The sequence below is a fragment of the Hippopotamus amphibius genome, chromosome 6, assembly GCF_030028045.1.
Source record: "Hippopotamus amphibius kiboko isolate mHipAmp2 chromosome 6, mHipAmp2.hap2, whole genome shotgun sequence".
NCBI classification, from domain to species: Eukaryota; Metazoa; Chordata; class Mammalia; order Artiodactyla; family Hippopotamidae; genus Hippopotamus; species Hippopotamus amphibius.
The window spans coordinates 138,705,913-138,721,393 of record NC_080191.1 but is presented as its reverse complement, the minus strand read 5'-3'; the positions used below and the strand labels follow the sequence as shown (position 1 = coordinate 138,721,393).

Genomic DNA, 15,481 nt, shown 5'->3' with positions numbered 1-15,481 from the left:
CATTATGTGTAAATGGGCACTAGGTATTGTTTTACTCTCTAAGCTCCAGAAAGTAGGGATGTGTCTGTCTTGTTCACCTAAATATTTCCAATAGCTCTCTGGATATTTTCCTATGTATTGCTGTGTTTATTTCATTACGTTTAGTTGTTGAAATGAGAATGTTGTTGAGCTTTTATGACCTTTGATTTGGTGTATAGAGTAGGATGAAGAATTGGACACTAGTATCAGTTATAAACTTGTACCAGCATCCTACCCGCTTTTGTTCTAACTTAAAAAAAAAGTGGTAAAGTGGTTCATGTCTACCATTTTTTCCTAATTATTAATAATCTCTGTAAATTTATAGATTAAACTTTTTATAATAGAGAAAAGGTTGCATTATATAAACTTAAAAAATAACTTGCAGGAAGAGTATTTGTCCCAAATATTCAGTTTATTTTAATATATCAAATGTGAATTTGAATTTAATTATATGTCATTAAGTTTCACAAGGGGTATGTGTGTATCTTTTACAGGAAGCTTTTGTCCAGTGATCGAAATCCACCAATTGATGACTTAATAAAATCTGGAATATTGCCTATTTTAGTCCATTGTCTTGAAAGAGATGACAAGTAAGTACATTATTTTAAGAAATAATTTAGGATGTATCCTTCGCAGAAGTTAATTTGACCTTTAAAGAAAAAAGAAAAGGGCTGTAAGATGAAGTTGAGAAGCCAAAGTGAAAAACAATGTAAGATATGTTTATACCAAGAGAGGAAAGTAAAGACCGAATGGGAACTTGCAAACGATATATGTAACTTTCAAGCTTTGAAAATTGGCATGAGCTAGTTTAGCCAGATAGGTGCTTGAGAAAACTGTTTGGGTAGTAATGTGCAGATATCTTAATAAAGAATTCTTAGTGAAAATAAGGACACCTGAGGAGGTTGTATGCTTTTTATACCGAAGAGATATTTTAAGTAGTCATTGGAAGTTAAAAAAAAAAGTACTGGGTGCATAGATCTTTTGAATCAAAATATTTAATACTTTTAAAATGCTAGAGGGGAGGAATGGTTGGTAGATATTTGGGCCAGTGTAGAAATTCCTGCTGTTTAAAATTATTTGTTTTTTGTAGTCCTTCTTTACAGTTTGAAGCTGCATGGGCTTTGACAAACATTGCATCTGGAACCTCTGAACAAACTCAAGCAGTAGTTCAGTCCAGTAAGTTGTTTATTAAGAGACAAAATTGTGATTTTCAAAAAAAAACTTAATTAAAAAACTTAGTGCTTTTCCTAAAAGAATAGAGCTATTTATATTATAAAATAATTAAGTATTTTGAATTCAGTAACACATAAAGTAGTTGAAATAGACCAACTTAAGTATGTTACTTTGGCCATCTTGTCCCAGTGACTGACATTTTCTCTTTCCAAAAATTCATTTAATTCTAAATCTGAGAACATTTCCTAATTATAGTAGTAGATTACATTATTGTATTTGTAGGACATTACATGAAGTGTTTTTCCTGTTGCCGTACTACCTGTTGGGCACTGTTAATAAGATGTCCATCATACATTTTAAAGAAATCTTCTTTTATAAAGTAGCCCTACTTGAGAGAATGGCTTGAAGTTTTTTTTTTTTTTTTCATTGTTATTATAGGATTGGTTGTTTTTTATGTTCCAAGAAATGTAAGTGGGAAATAATTACTGAAAGAAATAACTTGAGTTATTTCCATGAGTACTGTTTGATTCTTCTACTAAACAAAGAAATTGATTTTAAAGAAGGTACAAGGGTGAGTCAAAAATTATCCACACTCAAGTTATATTAAAATTTCTATAGATTCTACAGCCAGAGTGCGGATAATTTTTGACTCATCTCCGTACTTTCAAAATCCCCTTCAAATATATAAGCAGTATACTTGTCTAAGCCTGTTAAAATCTTAAGCACTGTCATGATTTTGAAAGGGAACAGAAGTGTTATCCAGTGAGGATTTTATTTTGTAGACACTTGTATTATAATATGTAGAGTAGATAATTTCCTTAAGTCTTAATAAAACTGGTTTAATTTGGGGTTCAGATTGATTTTGGGGTTTGATTTTTTTTTTTGGTTTTGTTTTGTATAGTTGACTGTTCAGTAAATTTTATGATCTCAAGGCAATGTCTTAATCCCTCTTTTTCCTTTGTCCTTTGTGTTCCTTAAAGATTAAAAAGAGGCTTAGAATTTGTTTTAACACTGCTAGTCCATCTTAATATACCAAAAGTAATGGATAAATGAATTACTTTTTACTATAAGTAAGCATGATTGATCTACATGTTGCATTTTCCAAATCAGAAGGAAGAAAAGAAATAGAAGAATCATTTGTTCAGTGCAGTATTACTCTGTTAAACGTTTCTTTGTTTTTCCTTGTTGTTAAGCAACAGAATCATTTTCTGATTCAGAAGGTCTCACGTGGCACAGGAATCACTGGCCTGGCTAAAGACCCATGTGATGTTATTTTAAATTTCTGTATTCAAAAGTTATTTTAGTAATTGGAGGGTTTTTTTTCCCCAAATTTGAAGATAATGTTTAATCTGTAAGGAATTTATTTCTTAAAATTGGAATTAAATCCAGTTTTAATTGTAAGTGAAATTTTAGCTTAATTTGACATTTGTCTGTACATTAAAACTATCATCTTAATGATGAATTAGTCTGCTAACCAGAAATTTTCTACTACTGTTATTCTAATGAAAATCACTTAGGATATATTTTAAATATATTTTTGATAGGTTTCTTCCTTTTGGGATTTCAGCGAAGAAGCAAGTTTGATTTTTGGTTTAGATTACAGTGTTTTCAACCTTTTTTTTTTTAATTTTATTGAAGTATAATTGATATATAACAGTATCTTCAAACTTAAATGATAGCTTATGTTTTCCTCCTTCAGATGCTGTGCCACTTTTCCTGAGGCTTCTCCATTCACCCCATCAAAATGTCTGTGAGCAAGCAGTATGGGCATTGGGAAATATCATAGGTTTGTCTAAAACTTGTAAAAATAGTCCAACAATTGTTCTCATGTACTGTGTAATAAAAATGACTACTAGTAGTTGAAAAGGAAAAGCAATTTGCCTTTTTCAGTACTAGTTTTTATAAAATAGTTTACGGAAATTATAGCTGTTTAAGTATAAACCCATAGCAAACAGAATGAACGTGTTTGTTGTTTGTGATACCATTATATCTCTTTGTATATAGTCAGGTCTTAATTATTTGAATAATTATGAAATATGTATATGATTTAGGTCTTTTCCTCTTTCTCTTTTATTATGTTAGGGTCCATTTTATTCCTCAGCTCTCTTACTATCCTAAGAAATAATAAGAAAAAAGGAGGATGCAAAACTTAAACCAAAATTTTTCTCTATAATAGCAGTTCTGAGAAGACTCTTAAGTTGAAATTTTTTATATCTCTTGTGAATTTTAGTACAGGAAAATACAATGTTATCCACTATCATCATGAAGTCATCATCATACAGGCAGTATCTCTGTCTTCTAGACAGTCTCATTAAGTATTGACCACCATGACTACCATACCTCTCAGGTTTTTTCTGATAAATAATTGTAGGAAGAATAAAGACAATTCTGATATTTCAAGAATTTGTTTTTTAACCACAGCCTAACTTTACCCAAACTCAAAAATTTAAAAAGCTGTCCTCCAGTGGAGAATGGAAAAAATCTGGGGCTGAACTATGTTGTGTACCATGATGTTAAAAGTTATTTTTGTCGCAGATTTTTTAATTCTTGCATAGAAGTAGTCAGTTTTGCTCTGATATACCTCCTCTTTATTACCCTTTTGGAGGCTGAGATGGAAGGCAAGGTATGGTTAGTGCCCCACAATTGTGAGTTTTCAAGTGAGAGAATTTCTCTATAAACTGTTCTTGGCGTGCAGTACATTACTATTAGGAATGCGATCGTTTGTATATCCAGAGTCCCTCACTTTTATACCAAATTTTAGATTTAGAACTATTAACACAACATCTCAGTCTTTGGCTTTTAATTCCAGTGGAATTATAGAATTAATTCGAATACATGGATGCAAAAAGAACAAGCATTTTATCTTCAGATACTGTAGTGCGGGGAAAAGTGTTTTCACTTACAGAATGTAATACTTCAATATGGCTTTCTTACTACAAATTACAGTTATATTCTAGATAGAAGAAATTAAATTTGGCACTTTTCTCTAGGGCAGTGATTCTCAAACTTTAGCCTGTTATCAAAATTACATTCAGGGCTTGTTAAAAACACAGACTCCTGGGCCCACAGAATTTCTGTTTCAATAGGTCTGGGATAGGGCCCCCAAATCACTATGGGAACCACTGATCTAGGGGTATTGGTTCCCTCTCCCCTCTCTTTTTGTGACATAGTTTCTAAGTGTATAGAATAATTTATAGTTAATACTCTCTGTGCTTTGATATTGGGTCATCAGTATAAATTCTACAAATATTTTCTCTGTAGTGGTATTTCGATGTATCTCTTTTTATAACAGGGAAGTTTCTTAAATTTAGAGTACCATTGAAAGAGAAGAGAGAAAACAACGATTCTGTGTTCACAAAGTACTTTAAAGCCTTACTGAGGCTTCTAGCATTTAAATGACATAAAAACATTTTATAGGTGAATAGCATATAAACCTGAATACATGAATGATGTGCAAAAAAAATCTTAGTACCTTTTGTTGCTTCTCTTGGCTCAAAGACCTAAAATGTGAACTAGGTTATTATTGTCTAAAACTTTTACATAAAACAAAATAGTGTTTTTGGTTCAAATACAGGAAGTAGCATATTGAACCCAGTGCTTTACATTTTCTGAGTTGCTTATTTATTGAATCAATAAATCCTTCCTACAGGTGATGGGCCACAGTGTAGAGATTATGTCATAAGTCTTGGAGTTGTGAAACCTTTACTTTCCTTCATAAGTCCATCTATTCCTATAACATTCTTAAGAAATGTTACTTGGGTTATGGTCAACTTATGTCGCCACAAAGACCCTCCGCCCCCAATGGAAACCATTCAGGAGGTAACAAAGATTTTTGTTTCTTTTTTCTTTTAAACTAGAGTAGATATCATTATGGGTATGTTTTTATCTATGTATATTTTAAAATCTGTATATTTCTCTCTTCAGATTCTTCCAGCTCTTTGTGTTTTAATTCATCACACAGACGTAAATGTGAGTAAATGCTTCCCATTATATATTTTTATATCTATATATGTTTAGGGCTTGTCCCTATGACATAGAGGAGAAAATGACATTATGTCAGTGTATTCAAATTTTTTATTTCAAGAGCTGTAATACATAATTTGGTATTTTATATTTATTCTGTATTTACTCATATCACAATATGTAATTTCAGTGATGAAATCAAGCCTGTTATTTTGATCTGGGCAGTAATGTATGTGCATATATTATATATTAATGTTGTAAAAACTGACATTGAAAGTTCTTAAAGTTACCAGTTAGTAATCTCTCTCACTAAGATTATATCTTTGATTGTTCATGAGCTTTTTATGAAAGCTCATTTTGACAGCTGGCTGTTGCATGAACACATATACCTAGTGGCATTATTTTTCAAAAGGTATAAAGAAATATTTGTGCCTTCATGCATGTGTTTGCATTCATATACCATTCTTACACCAAACCATGAACATCAGTTGCTCTTTTCATTTTTACTCTATTAATTCATTTACAGTGCCTTTGGTAATGGCTTCACTTGGTGTAGAGATAATTCTTGAGTATCCAAACAACAAGAAAAAAAATCAGTGCAGACTAGATTTTAAACATAATAAATATATAGTACTCATTCTCACGCAGCAAAGAAAAAAGCAACTCAGGAAGTATGAATGAGTGGGAAACTGCCGTAACTGCTTATAAAGTCAGCCTAGCCTTCATTGTGTTAGAAGAGCTAGGAATATAATGGATAAAAGAAAATCACATGGATAAAATGCATAGCAACAGTCAGAACCTTGTGTAGTTCTTTAAAAACATAGTTTGGTATGATCAACATCTGACAAGCTGCTTCATTCCTTCACACTTTTTAGGGTACTAATAACTTTTTGCCAGGATCTCTCTAAAGATATGAAACAAATTAAAGTTAGAATTATAATACATCAAACAGTAACATAATGTGCTTGATATTCATTAGATGAACATGATCTTTGCTCTGAAGATATTTTTTCTAGCTCCAGATAGTCTGGGATCTTTAAAAAAGAAACAAACACATGAGCAAATTTTGATTTTGACTTCTTATAGCCAGATTCTTTGATTAAATTACAGTTTTCCGTATTTTACTTTTATTAAAAGATTTCCAAGAAAGATTAATCTCAAAGTTTATAACTCTACTGGAAAACTAGACATCTTGGTTGACCTTATTCAGAGATATTGTGTTCTTTCCACTTATTTACCCCAATCCATTTGAGATTGTAACTCCATTTTTCTTGCTCTTGATATACCTTGAAGTTCTGAAGCCAGTTTGCGTTGTTCTTTTTAGTAGCATTAGCAGTGTTGTTTACTACATAGTAATGTTTACTAAAAATGAAATCTTCTTAGGTTGACACTTAGGAGCAAATTCTTACATCAGGCCATCAAAGAAGTAAAAAATAAAATAACAAAACTGCTTCCACAAACCATAAGTGAAACATGGAAATTACACTATAGTTATAATTAGTGAATTTATCATAGACTTAACTTTGTTGACACATAAAGTGCACATAAGATCAAGTCTAATTTAAATTGTGGTTTTGATGTGAGCATATTAATGACATGTTTAGTATTGGGCCTTTTAAAATATATATACCTGGATTTTACATACAATCATGCACAAGTAACTTGAAATTTTTTTGCCTCTGTCAACAAATTTTGGCATATGTTGGTATGCCAGAAAAAAAAAAGCGACTTGAGTAAGTTGAAATTTAGTTTTCTCACATATTTTGATACCACTTTATGTGTGTGAAGTTTTTCATTTGGTGTCTTCTTTTTACATTAAAAACATCCATAGTGCTTTCTTGCATTTCTGAAAGGAAAAATGTCAAAATGCTGTTTTCTTTTAGGAGCTTCTTGGATGTTTTAAACATATTATTGATTTAGAATTTAAAGTTTTCAGAATTTTCTGGTTTGTCTTTTGACAAACAGAGTCCATATTCTAGAAAGGCTTTGGAAGTAAAGCTTCAGGCACAATTATTTACTACTGTGTCTTTGTTAATAATTGCATTATTTAGCAGTCTAACAGTTGTTTGTCATACTTCGTTTTGGCTATAACTTCTAATTAGGACTTCACATAGAAAGGTGAAACACAATGGTCTGTTGTACTTTGAAATATAATCCCTATAAATTAATTACAAAGGCCCTTTTTTTTTTTAAGTAGTTTTGGCACCTGATGTAAATTATAGTGTTGGTTGGTTTTTGTTTGTTTGTTTTAACTAGAACATGTTTTTTTATTATGAATCTCACAAGTTGACCTATGGTTGCTTTTAATGTCTTGATCTGCAGCTGTGGGAGACTTCTGCCATTTGGGAAGTTGCCTCTAATTTTATAAGGCAGAGCAAACTGGTTGGAAAATATGAAAGTACTATAATCCTAATACTGGAGTATTGGCTTTAGACCTACCAACCTGGTACTGATGTGAGAACATGTTGAATATATTCACCTAGCCCAGATGTTTTGTACCACTGTATATGTTGGATACATATACTCTATCCAACTATATGTGTTTATCACAATGTTTTTGGACCTATTATCCCTCAATCTGAACATTCAGGAAGGAGAAATAAGAAAATATTCAAAGGCTATTTGAATTTTTTTTATTCGTCAGATATTGGTAGATACAGTCTGGGCCCTCTCTTACCTTACTGATGCTGGCAACGAACAGATACAGATGGTAATAGACTCTGGAATAGTCCCTCATTTGGTTCCTCTGCTCAGCCACCAGGAAGTTAAAGTTCAGGTGAGTTTTTTATTGATAAAAACATGCCACTATTTGCTTTAAGCGTGACATTTGAACGTGGATAATTTGAATAATTTAAAGGTTTTTTTTTAGCCTAATAACAATGTATCTGCGATGAAAAGAGTGAGTTATTATATCCCCCATTTTAAAGACAGAGAGGGCTTCCCTGGTGGCGCTGTGGTTAAGAATCCACCTGCCAATGCAGGGGACATGGGTTCAAGCCTGGTCTGGAAAGATCCCACATGCCACAGAGCAACTAAGCCCATATGCCACAACTACTGAGCCTGTGTTCTAGAGCCCGCGAGCCAAAACTATTGAGCCCATGTGCCACAGCTACTGAAGCCTGCGCGCTTAGAGCCTGTGCTTCGCAACAAGAGAAGCCACCACAATGAGAAGCCCGAGCACCGCAACAAAGAGTAGACCTCACTCTGCAACTGCAGAAAGCCCACGTGCAGCAATGAAGACCCAATGCAGCCAATAAATAAATAAGTAAATAAATAAATTTATTAAAAAAAGAAAAAGACAGAGAAAATGAGGTAAGATTACTACAGGAACCCTTCCCCCATCTCCCCCCAAAAAAAACAGGCTGACTTCCTTGTAAATTACTGATTTCTAATGTAGAACCGGGCAATTCATGTAGCAACTTGGGTGGCATCTGAAACAAGTTATTGATGATTTTATTTTTCTTCTTCCACTCTCCTACTCCCCCCGTGCTCCCTCCCCACCCCACCCCACCCCCAGCTGTCCTTTTTTACTCTCCTTCCCTGCACCTGGCAAGTTTAGTTAATGCTTAGCTTCACTAGCACTGTGATGAAGGCCTTGTACTGAAATGTGCTGCTTAGGGGCTTCCTAAATTGTCTTCTTTCAGTTATTTAAAATCTTTTTCTTTAATTGTGTTTTGTTTTATTATTTTAAAATCCTTCCATATAAATATTTATCCCAAAGAACATGCATCTAGAAAGAACCAGAAAAGAGAAGGTGAGAAGTTCACACAAATATTATAAGCAGTAACTGTCAAACAACAGAGGTAAAGGGAGATGCAGCAAGCAGCAAGCGCTCCCTTTCCTTCTGAGGTAAATAGCGTGCTTTCATCTTAGAATGACTAAGAGCCTGTGAGGTACAGTAATAGCATAAGGAAAATGGTTAACCTGATTCACTATTTCTCAACAATGGCTGGACAATAAAATCAGCTGTGTGAAGATTAAAGAAAAAAATTTAGTTTATTTTCCTTGCTCAACGCCTAGAAATTCTGTTTCAGTAAATCTGGGATATTTCTTAGAAACCCGGGCTTTAAAAAGCTCTTCAGGTTATATTCATGTACGGTCAAAATGGAGACCCACTGCTGTAAGATTTAAAGCACTTTAAAGCAAAGAGCAAACACTTAGCTAAATTCAGAAAGAATTGATTAATATCAGAAAGGATTGATAGAATAATTTGTTATTTAAAGGTATTTATGGTTTATTTTGAGTATTCCTACTAGATTCTTATCATGAAGTTTGTATTTCTTAAGTGTGGTACTTATGTCTTGGTATAGGTTTTTTTGTTTTTAATTAATTTATTTATTGGCTGCGTTGGGTCTTGTTGCTGCACATGGGCTTTCTCTAGTTGCGGTGAGAGGGAGCTACTCTTCATCATGGTGCACGGGCTCCTCATTTTGATGGCTTCTCTTGTTGTAGAGCACGGGCTCTAGGTGCACAGGCTTCAGTAGTTGTGGCACACTGGTTTAGTTGTTCCATGGCATGTGGGATCTTCCTGGAGCAGGGATTGAACCCGTGTCCCCTGCATTGGCAGGTGGATTTTACACTGCACCACCTAGGAAGTCGCCATCTTCAGTTTTAATTCTGGACTTTATTGAGAAAATAGGGCTTGGACTTTTACTTTAGCCAGCTCTCAAGGAAGGTCAGTGTTCTGTACTTTACCTGGTAATTAATACAAAATTTTAAAAAATTTTTCAACTTTCATGCCATAATTTAGGAACATAGAATATGTAATGAACCATGTAGATTTCCTCTATATCTCTGCTTCCCCTCCAGATTATTTTGACATAAATCCCAGATATCATTTAATTTCATCCAGCTAGCATCTCTAAAAAGTGAGCCTATTTTTTTTAACGTATCCACAATACCATTAGGAACTGGGCTGCACAGCAGGAGGTGAGTGGCGGGAAACGGAGCGAAGCACTTCTGCTCCCCATTGCTCGCATTACCACCTGAACCATACCCCCCTACCCCCACCCCTGAGGAAAAATTGTCTTCCATGGAACTGGTCCCTGGTGCCAAAAAGGTTGGGGACCACTGCATTAGAGCACTTTAGAAAACCTTGATGTTAAAGTATCCGAATTTTACTTACCTTTTTTTCCCCACAATTTGACCAAATCAGTATTCAAACAGGGTCAACACATTGCATTTGGTAACTGTGTCTTTATGGTTCTGTTACTGTACAACTTTCTTCTCCTTTTTTTCTTTCTCCTATTAAATTTGTTAAAGAAGCTGGGTCACAACAAAACATTTTTTAGAAAATATTTATTTATTTATTGGCTACATTGGGTCTTCGTTGCTGCACGCGGGCTTTCTCTAGCTATGGTGAGCAGGGGCTACTCTTCATTGTGGTGCACGGGCTTCTTGTTGCAGTGGCTTCTCTTGTTGCAGAGCTTGGGCTCTGGGTGCACCAGCTTCAGTAGTTGTGGCTTGCAGGCTCTAGAGCACAGGCTCAGTAGTTGTGGCACATGGGCTTAGTTGCTCTGCAGCATGGGGCATCTTCCCAGCCCAGGGCTCGAACCCATGTCCCCTGCATTGGCAGGTGGATTCTTAACCACTGTGCCACCAGGGAAGTCCTATGAAACATTTTTGAAAGAAATTAAAGAAGAGCTAAATAATTGAAAAGACATCCATATTCGTGGATTGGAAGATTCAGTATTACTAGGATGGCAATGCTCCCCAAATTTATCTACAGATGTAATTCCTGTTAAAAATCCATATGGAAATACAGTGGACCCAGAAATAGCCAAAACAATCTTGAAAAAGAACCAAGTTTGGAGACTTCTCACTTCAAAACTTGACTGCAAAGCTAGAGAAAACAAAACTATGTGATTCTAGTATAAGGATAGACATATACATCAATAAAATAGAATCAAGAGTCCAGAAATAAACTAATACATTTATATCAAATGATTTTCAACAAGGGTGCCAAGAAAATTCAATAGCAAAGGATAGTCTTTTCAACAAATGAGGCTGAGGCTACCGCATATCCATACGTAAAAGAATGCAGTTGGATCTCTGCTTCACACCAAATTTTTAAAAAATTAACTCAAAGTGAATCAAACAGCTAAATGTAACATCCAGAAGTATAAACCTCTTAGAAGAAAACACAGGCATAAATCTTTATAACCTCGGATTAGGCAGTAGTTTCTTAGATATGACACCACAAGTAACCAAGGAAAAAATAGATAATTGGACTTGCAAAACTAAAAACTTCTAAGGAAACCATCAAGAAAGTGAGAAGACAACCTATAGAATGGAAGAGAATGTTTGCAAATCATATATATGAAAAGGTATTTGTGTCCAAAATACTTAAAGAACTCTTAAAACTCAAAAATTGACAACCCAGTTTTAATATTTATTTATTTGTTTATTTGGTCACACTGAGTCTTAGTTGCAGCAAGTGCCTCCTTAGTTGCAGCACGTGGGCTTCTTAGTTGCAGCTCAAGGGCTCCTTAGTTGCAGCTCGCTGGCTCCTTAGTTGCAGCACATGGGCTCCTTAGTTGTGGCATGCAAACTCTTAGTTGCAACATGCATGTGAAATCTAGTTCCCTGACCAGTGATTGAACCTGCGCCCCCTGCATTGATAGTGTGGGGTCTTAATCTTAACCACTATGCTACCAGGGAAATCCTCACAACCCAATTTTAAATGGTTTAAAACAGTTTAAATAATGTTCTCCAAAGAAGACATACGTTCTCCAAAGATGGTCAGTAAGCATGTAAGATGTTCAACATCATTAGTCATTAAGGCAACGTAAATCAAAGCCACAGTGAAGTACCACTTTATACCCATCAGGATGGTATAATCAAAAAGACAGTAACAGGTGTTGGCAAGGATGTAGAGAAAGTATAATCCTCGTACGTTGCTAGTAGAAATGTAAAATGGTACAGCCTCTTTGGAATAGGTTGACAGTACCTGAAAAAGTTATAGAGTTATCATATGACCCAGCAATTCCACTTTCACAGGTGTATATATCCAAGAGAACTGAAAACATGTTCACACAAAAACTTTTGTATTATCTTATTTTCTTTATGGCCATAATTACTATCTGAAATTATCCTTCATCCTTATTTAATGGCTTTTTCCTCTTAAAATGATGGAAGCTCCATAGGGAGCTAGGTTTGTGTCTGTCCTATTCACTCCTCTGTTCTTAAATCACTGTCTGACACAACTTGCTCCAGAGGATAGGTTGGCATGAATAAATGAAGATATCTTTCATAACCTGCGTAACATACTTTTGTGGTAATGAGGAGTGATTCATATAGAACAACACCTCACTAAGTTTTTTATGTTTCAGACAGCAGCACTTCGAGCTGTGGGCAACATTGTTACTGGAACTGATGAGCAAACACAAGTAGTTTTAAACTGTGATGCTCTCTCTCACTTCCCCGCACTCCTGACACATCCCAAAGAGAAAATTAATAAGGTATGTACTTTAATATACAGTTTAATAAATAGCATATAAAGTAGCTATTTTCATTTGCAAAATTAGGGGCTCAAGTGTCTTTAATATTGATTATTAATATAAACTGTCATTTAGACATTAAGAGAATAAATATTTTACTCTTTATGACATGGACTGGTACATGATTTTCCATATGTAAAACAAAACAGTTGTGAACAGTGCAAATTTGGCTCTCTTGGAAATGATGAAATAGAGATAATTGGGTGTTGAACGTTGTGTGATTGGAAAATTGTAATATGTAAGTTAAGTAATCTAAGTTTAATATTTTTTAGCTATTTGATAGAGCATGTGTGTGCGTGTGTGTGTGTGCGTGTGGAGGCTATGAAAAGGGGGCACTGACTTGTGATGCTGATATTGGAGTGCATCTGAGGCTGTTGTAGAAATACATGGGTTGTTGATTACAACACTGCCGATGATTATAACCCAAGAACAGCTCACCTAAGTAGCCTAGCACCCTAAAATCTCTAACAGGTTCATTAAATATGATCCTGTGATCTGATCCAAAGAGCCTACTGCACACTAGGAGTAAAACTTATTTACTACTTTTTTAAAATAGAGAAAATATTTCCCTTTAGTAAATTCATATGTTTAATAAGTTTATTAAGTTTGGTAAATTACAGCAATATCCTACATAGGACATTAGGCAGGTGTTTTGTCTGATTTCACTCTGTATTCAGTATGCATTTATTATCTATGAAAAAAAATGACTTGTAATCATCTTGGTAGAAGTAGCACCATTGTGGTGTAAAGGGTAGCATAAAAACATTAAGGTAGACCAATAAAGCACTCAAACATCTGGTTCTGCTTTAACTCTTGAAGGACATGGTGCAGTGAATGACTATTAAAAATCAGTATACTAAAACAGTGCACTGTTTCATTTTTGTGTGTCTCCATTATCATGAATAATTGAGAAATTTATCTACTTTGGCTAGGGCTCTTGATCAGAATAGAAGAGAGAATAAATAAAGCACATTATGTGAGGAGGATGCTGAATCTCCTTTACAGTTGTTTTAGGATTTATATTTGTATTACAGCTCATCAGTTCCTTAGTATTTGTTCAGCCAAGCTTCTTTTGGATCTTAGTGTTTGGGAACATTGCTTTTAAGAATTTTTAGAAGGGTTAGTTCATTATGACTTAGACTAGAGTCATTAGCAATTTGTCCAAAGAAAAATATGGAAAGGATATAGGGGCTCAGATTTCTAAAATTTTTATTATGGAACTCATTCCATAATAAAATCATTTGGACATTGTAGTGAATGTGCTTTTCCCTAGTTCTGCTGCAGATTTTATTTTTTAATGAGAAATACTGAAAGGGTCTTGTTCTACAGGAAGCAGTGTGGTTCCTCTCTAACATCACCGCAGGAAATCAGCAGCAAGTTCAGGCAGTAATTGATGCCAATCTTGTACCAATGATAATACACCTTTTGGATAAGGTAAGAAAGTTATCTTGTATGTATCTGCCTAAGAGGAAAAAAACTTAATTATGTGAATGTATACTTTTCTGTTTATTTAATTAGAACCTGTACAGTGGCATGAGTAGTACAGTAAAATAGTATTGATATTAAAACTTTCAAGCAGTTTTTCTATACAGGAAACATTTCTTTTTAGAAACCCCTGGCCCTTTTTCTATATCATTCTTTTATCGAAATTACCCTTGTCCTGGAATTTGTTAAAAATTCATATTATTACTACTGATTATAAATGCTTACATATTATTCCAAGCACTTTACATATATTACCTTATTTAATACTGTAACTGTGTAGTTAAGAATTATTCCCATTTGACAGATGAAGAAACTGTGGTGTAGACAAATAAATTGCCCAAGATCAAACAGCAAGTAAGTGTGCTGTTTAATCATAGCCATATCATTGCATGCTTATGTTAACGTTTGGGAAAGAGTTTAAAGTGTCACAATCGCAGCATGAGGGTTTTTTTCTGAACACTGATCTGTTAATTAAAGAGAAGATATCTCTATCTTTTCTTTTCCTCCATGTTTCCTACAAACTGGTAGTAGAGGCTAATTTCGTATAAACTGGTAGATCGGATTCAGTTTTTAGGCAAAAATATTTAATGCACTAATGATTCACATGAGGAGACACATTGTTTGTCCTACATATAGTGATATTTAGATTGATAAGTGAGCTCAGCTGTTATCAGCCTGTTCCAGTCAGTTAGTGTAAAGTTATTCATCATTCTTTCACATAATGGTTTTTAGGCGGTCATGATGATCATTACCTAGATCCCTTATTTTACTAGGAACTGCAAAATGATGACTTTGTAATTCGGTCATTCGGTATGTATTAGCCATGATTCTTCAATAAAGAGGAATAAAGAGCTTTTCCTTATTGGCTGTGGGTTTACTCTGAGATATATTTCATATAGCAAAGGCAAGACAAATGTCTGACTGTCGCTCATTAACACTCAGTGTTTTGAATGACATGGTTCGCTAACAACCTCAAAAGGAGACTAGTGTAAAGTTTTTGGTGTCACTAGGAAATTATGAATTTACGTATATGTATATTTTTATAAGTGTTAGTCCTTTGTAGTTCTTTCTGACATTCAGGTTGTCCCTGACCAATGGGAACCTATTAAATTTGGTGCCTGTTTCTTTTTGACACCACCCCATTAATTTTTGAGAGCTTCCCACCTTTTGGATATGACATGATTCCCAGGCTTATCTTGTATATTTTCTGACCTAGACCTGGAATTGACTATTTTCCAGGGTGTCCTGGTTCCTTTTTGTAGCAAACAGTATTTAAAGATCATAGTTCAGGTACTAAGGATGATCATTGCTACAAGGTTGTCCTGGTATCTAGGCTTGAATGA

At 34.4% G+C, this 15,481-nt stretch overlaps 1 protein-coding gene and 1 non-coding gene across 2 annotated transcripts in view; both read left to right on the top strand.

Moving 5' to 3' along the window:
* Positions 1–15,481, top strand: part of KPNA4 (karyopherin subunit alpha 4) — a 59,774-nt gene that overhangs the window by 35,663 nt on the left and 8,630 nt on the right. The window contains exons 6-13 of the mRNA XM_057739101.1: positions 513–608; positions 1,109–1,194; positions 2,891–2,977; positions 4,841–5,010; positions 5,116–5,160; positions 7,799–7,930; positions 12,486–12,614; positions 13,983–14,087. Of these exons, the coding sequence (XP_057595084.1) occupies positions 513–608; positions 1,109–1,194; positions 2,891–2,977; positions 4,841–5,010; positions 5,116–5,160; positions 7,799–7,930; positions 12,486–12,614; positions 13,983–14,087 (850 nt within the window). The remainder of the gene's footprint in view (positions 1–512; positions 609–1,108; positions 1,195–2,890; positions 2,978–4,840; positions 5,011–5,115; positions 5,161–7,798; positions 7,931–12,485; positions 12,615–13,982; positions 14,088–15,481) is intronic.
* Positions 12,830–13,157, top strand: LOC130856237 (small Cajal body-specific RNA 7). The gene has a single exon (XR_009054528.1). It is a non-coding gene; the product is annotated as a small Cajal body-specific RNA 7 (non-coding RNA).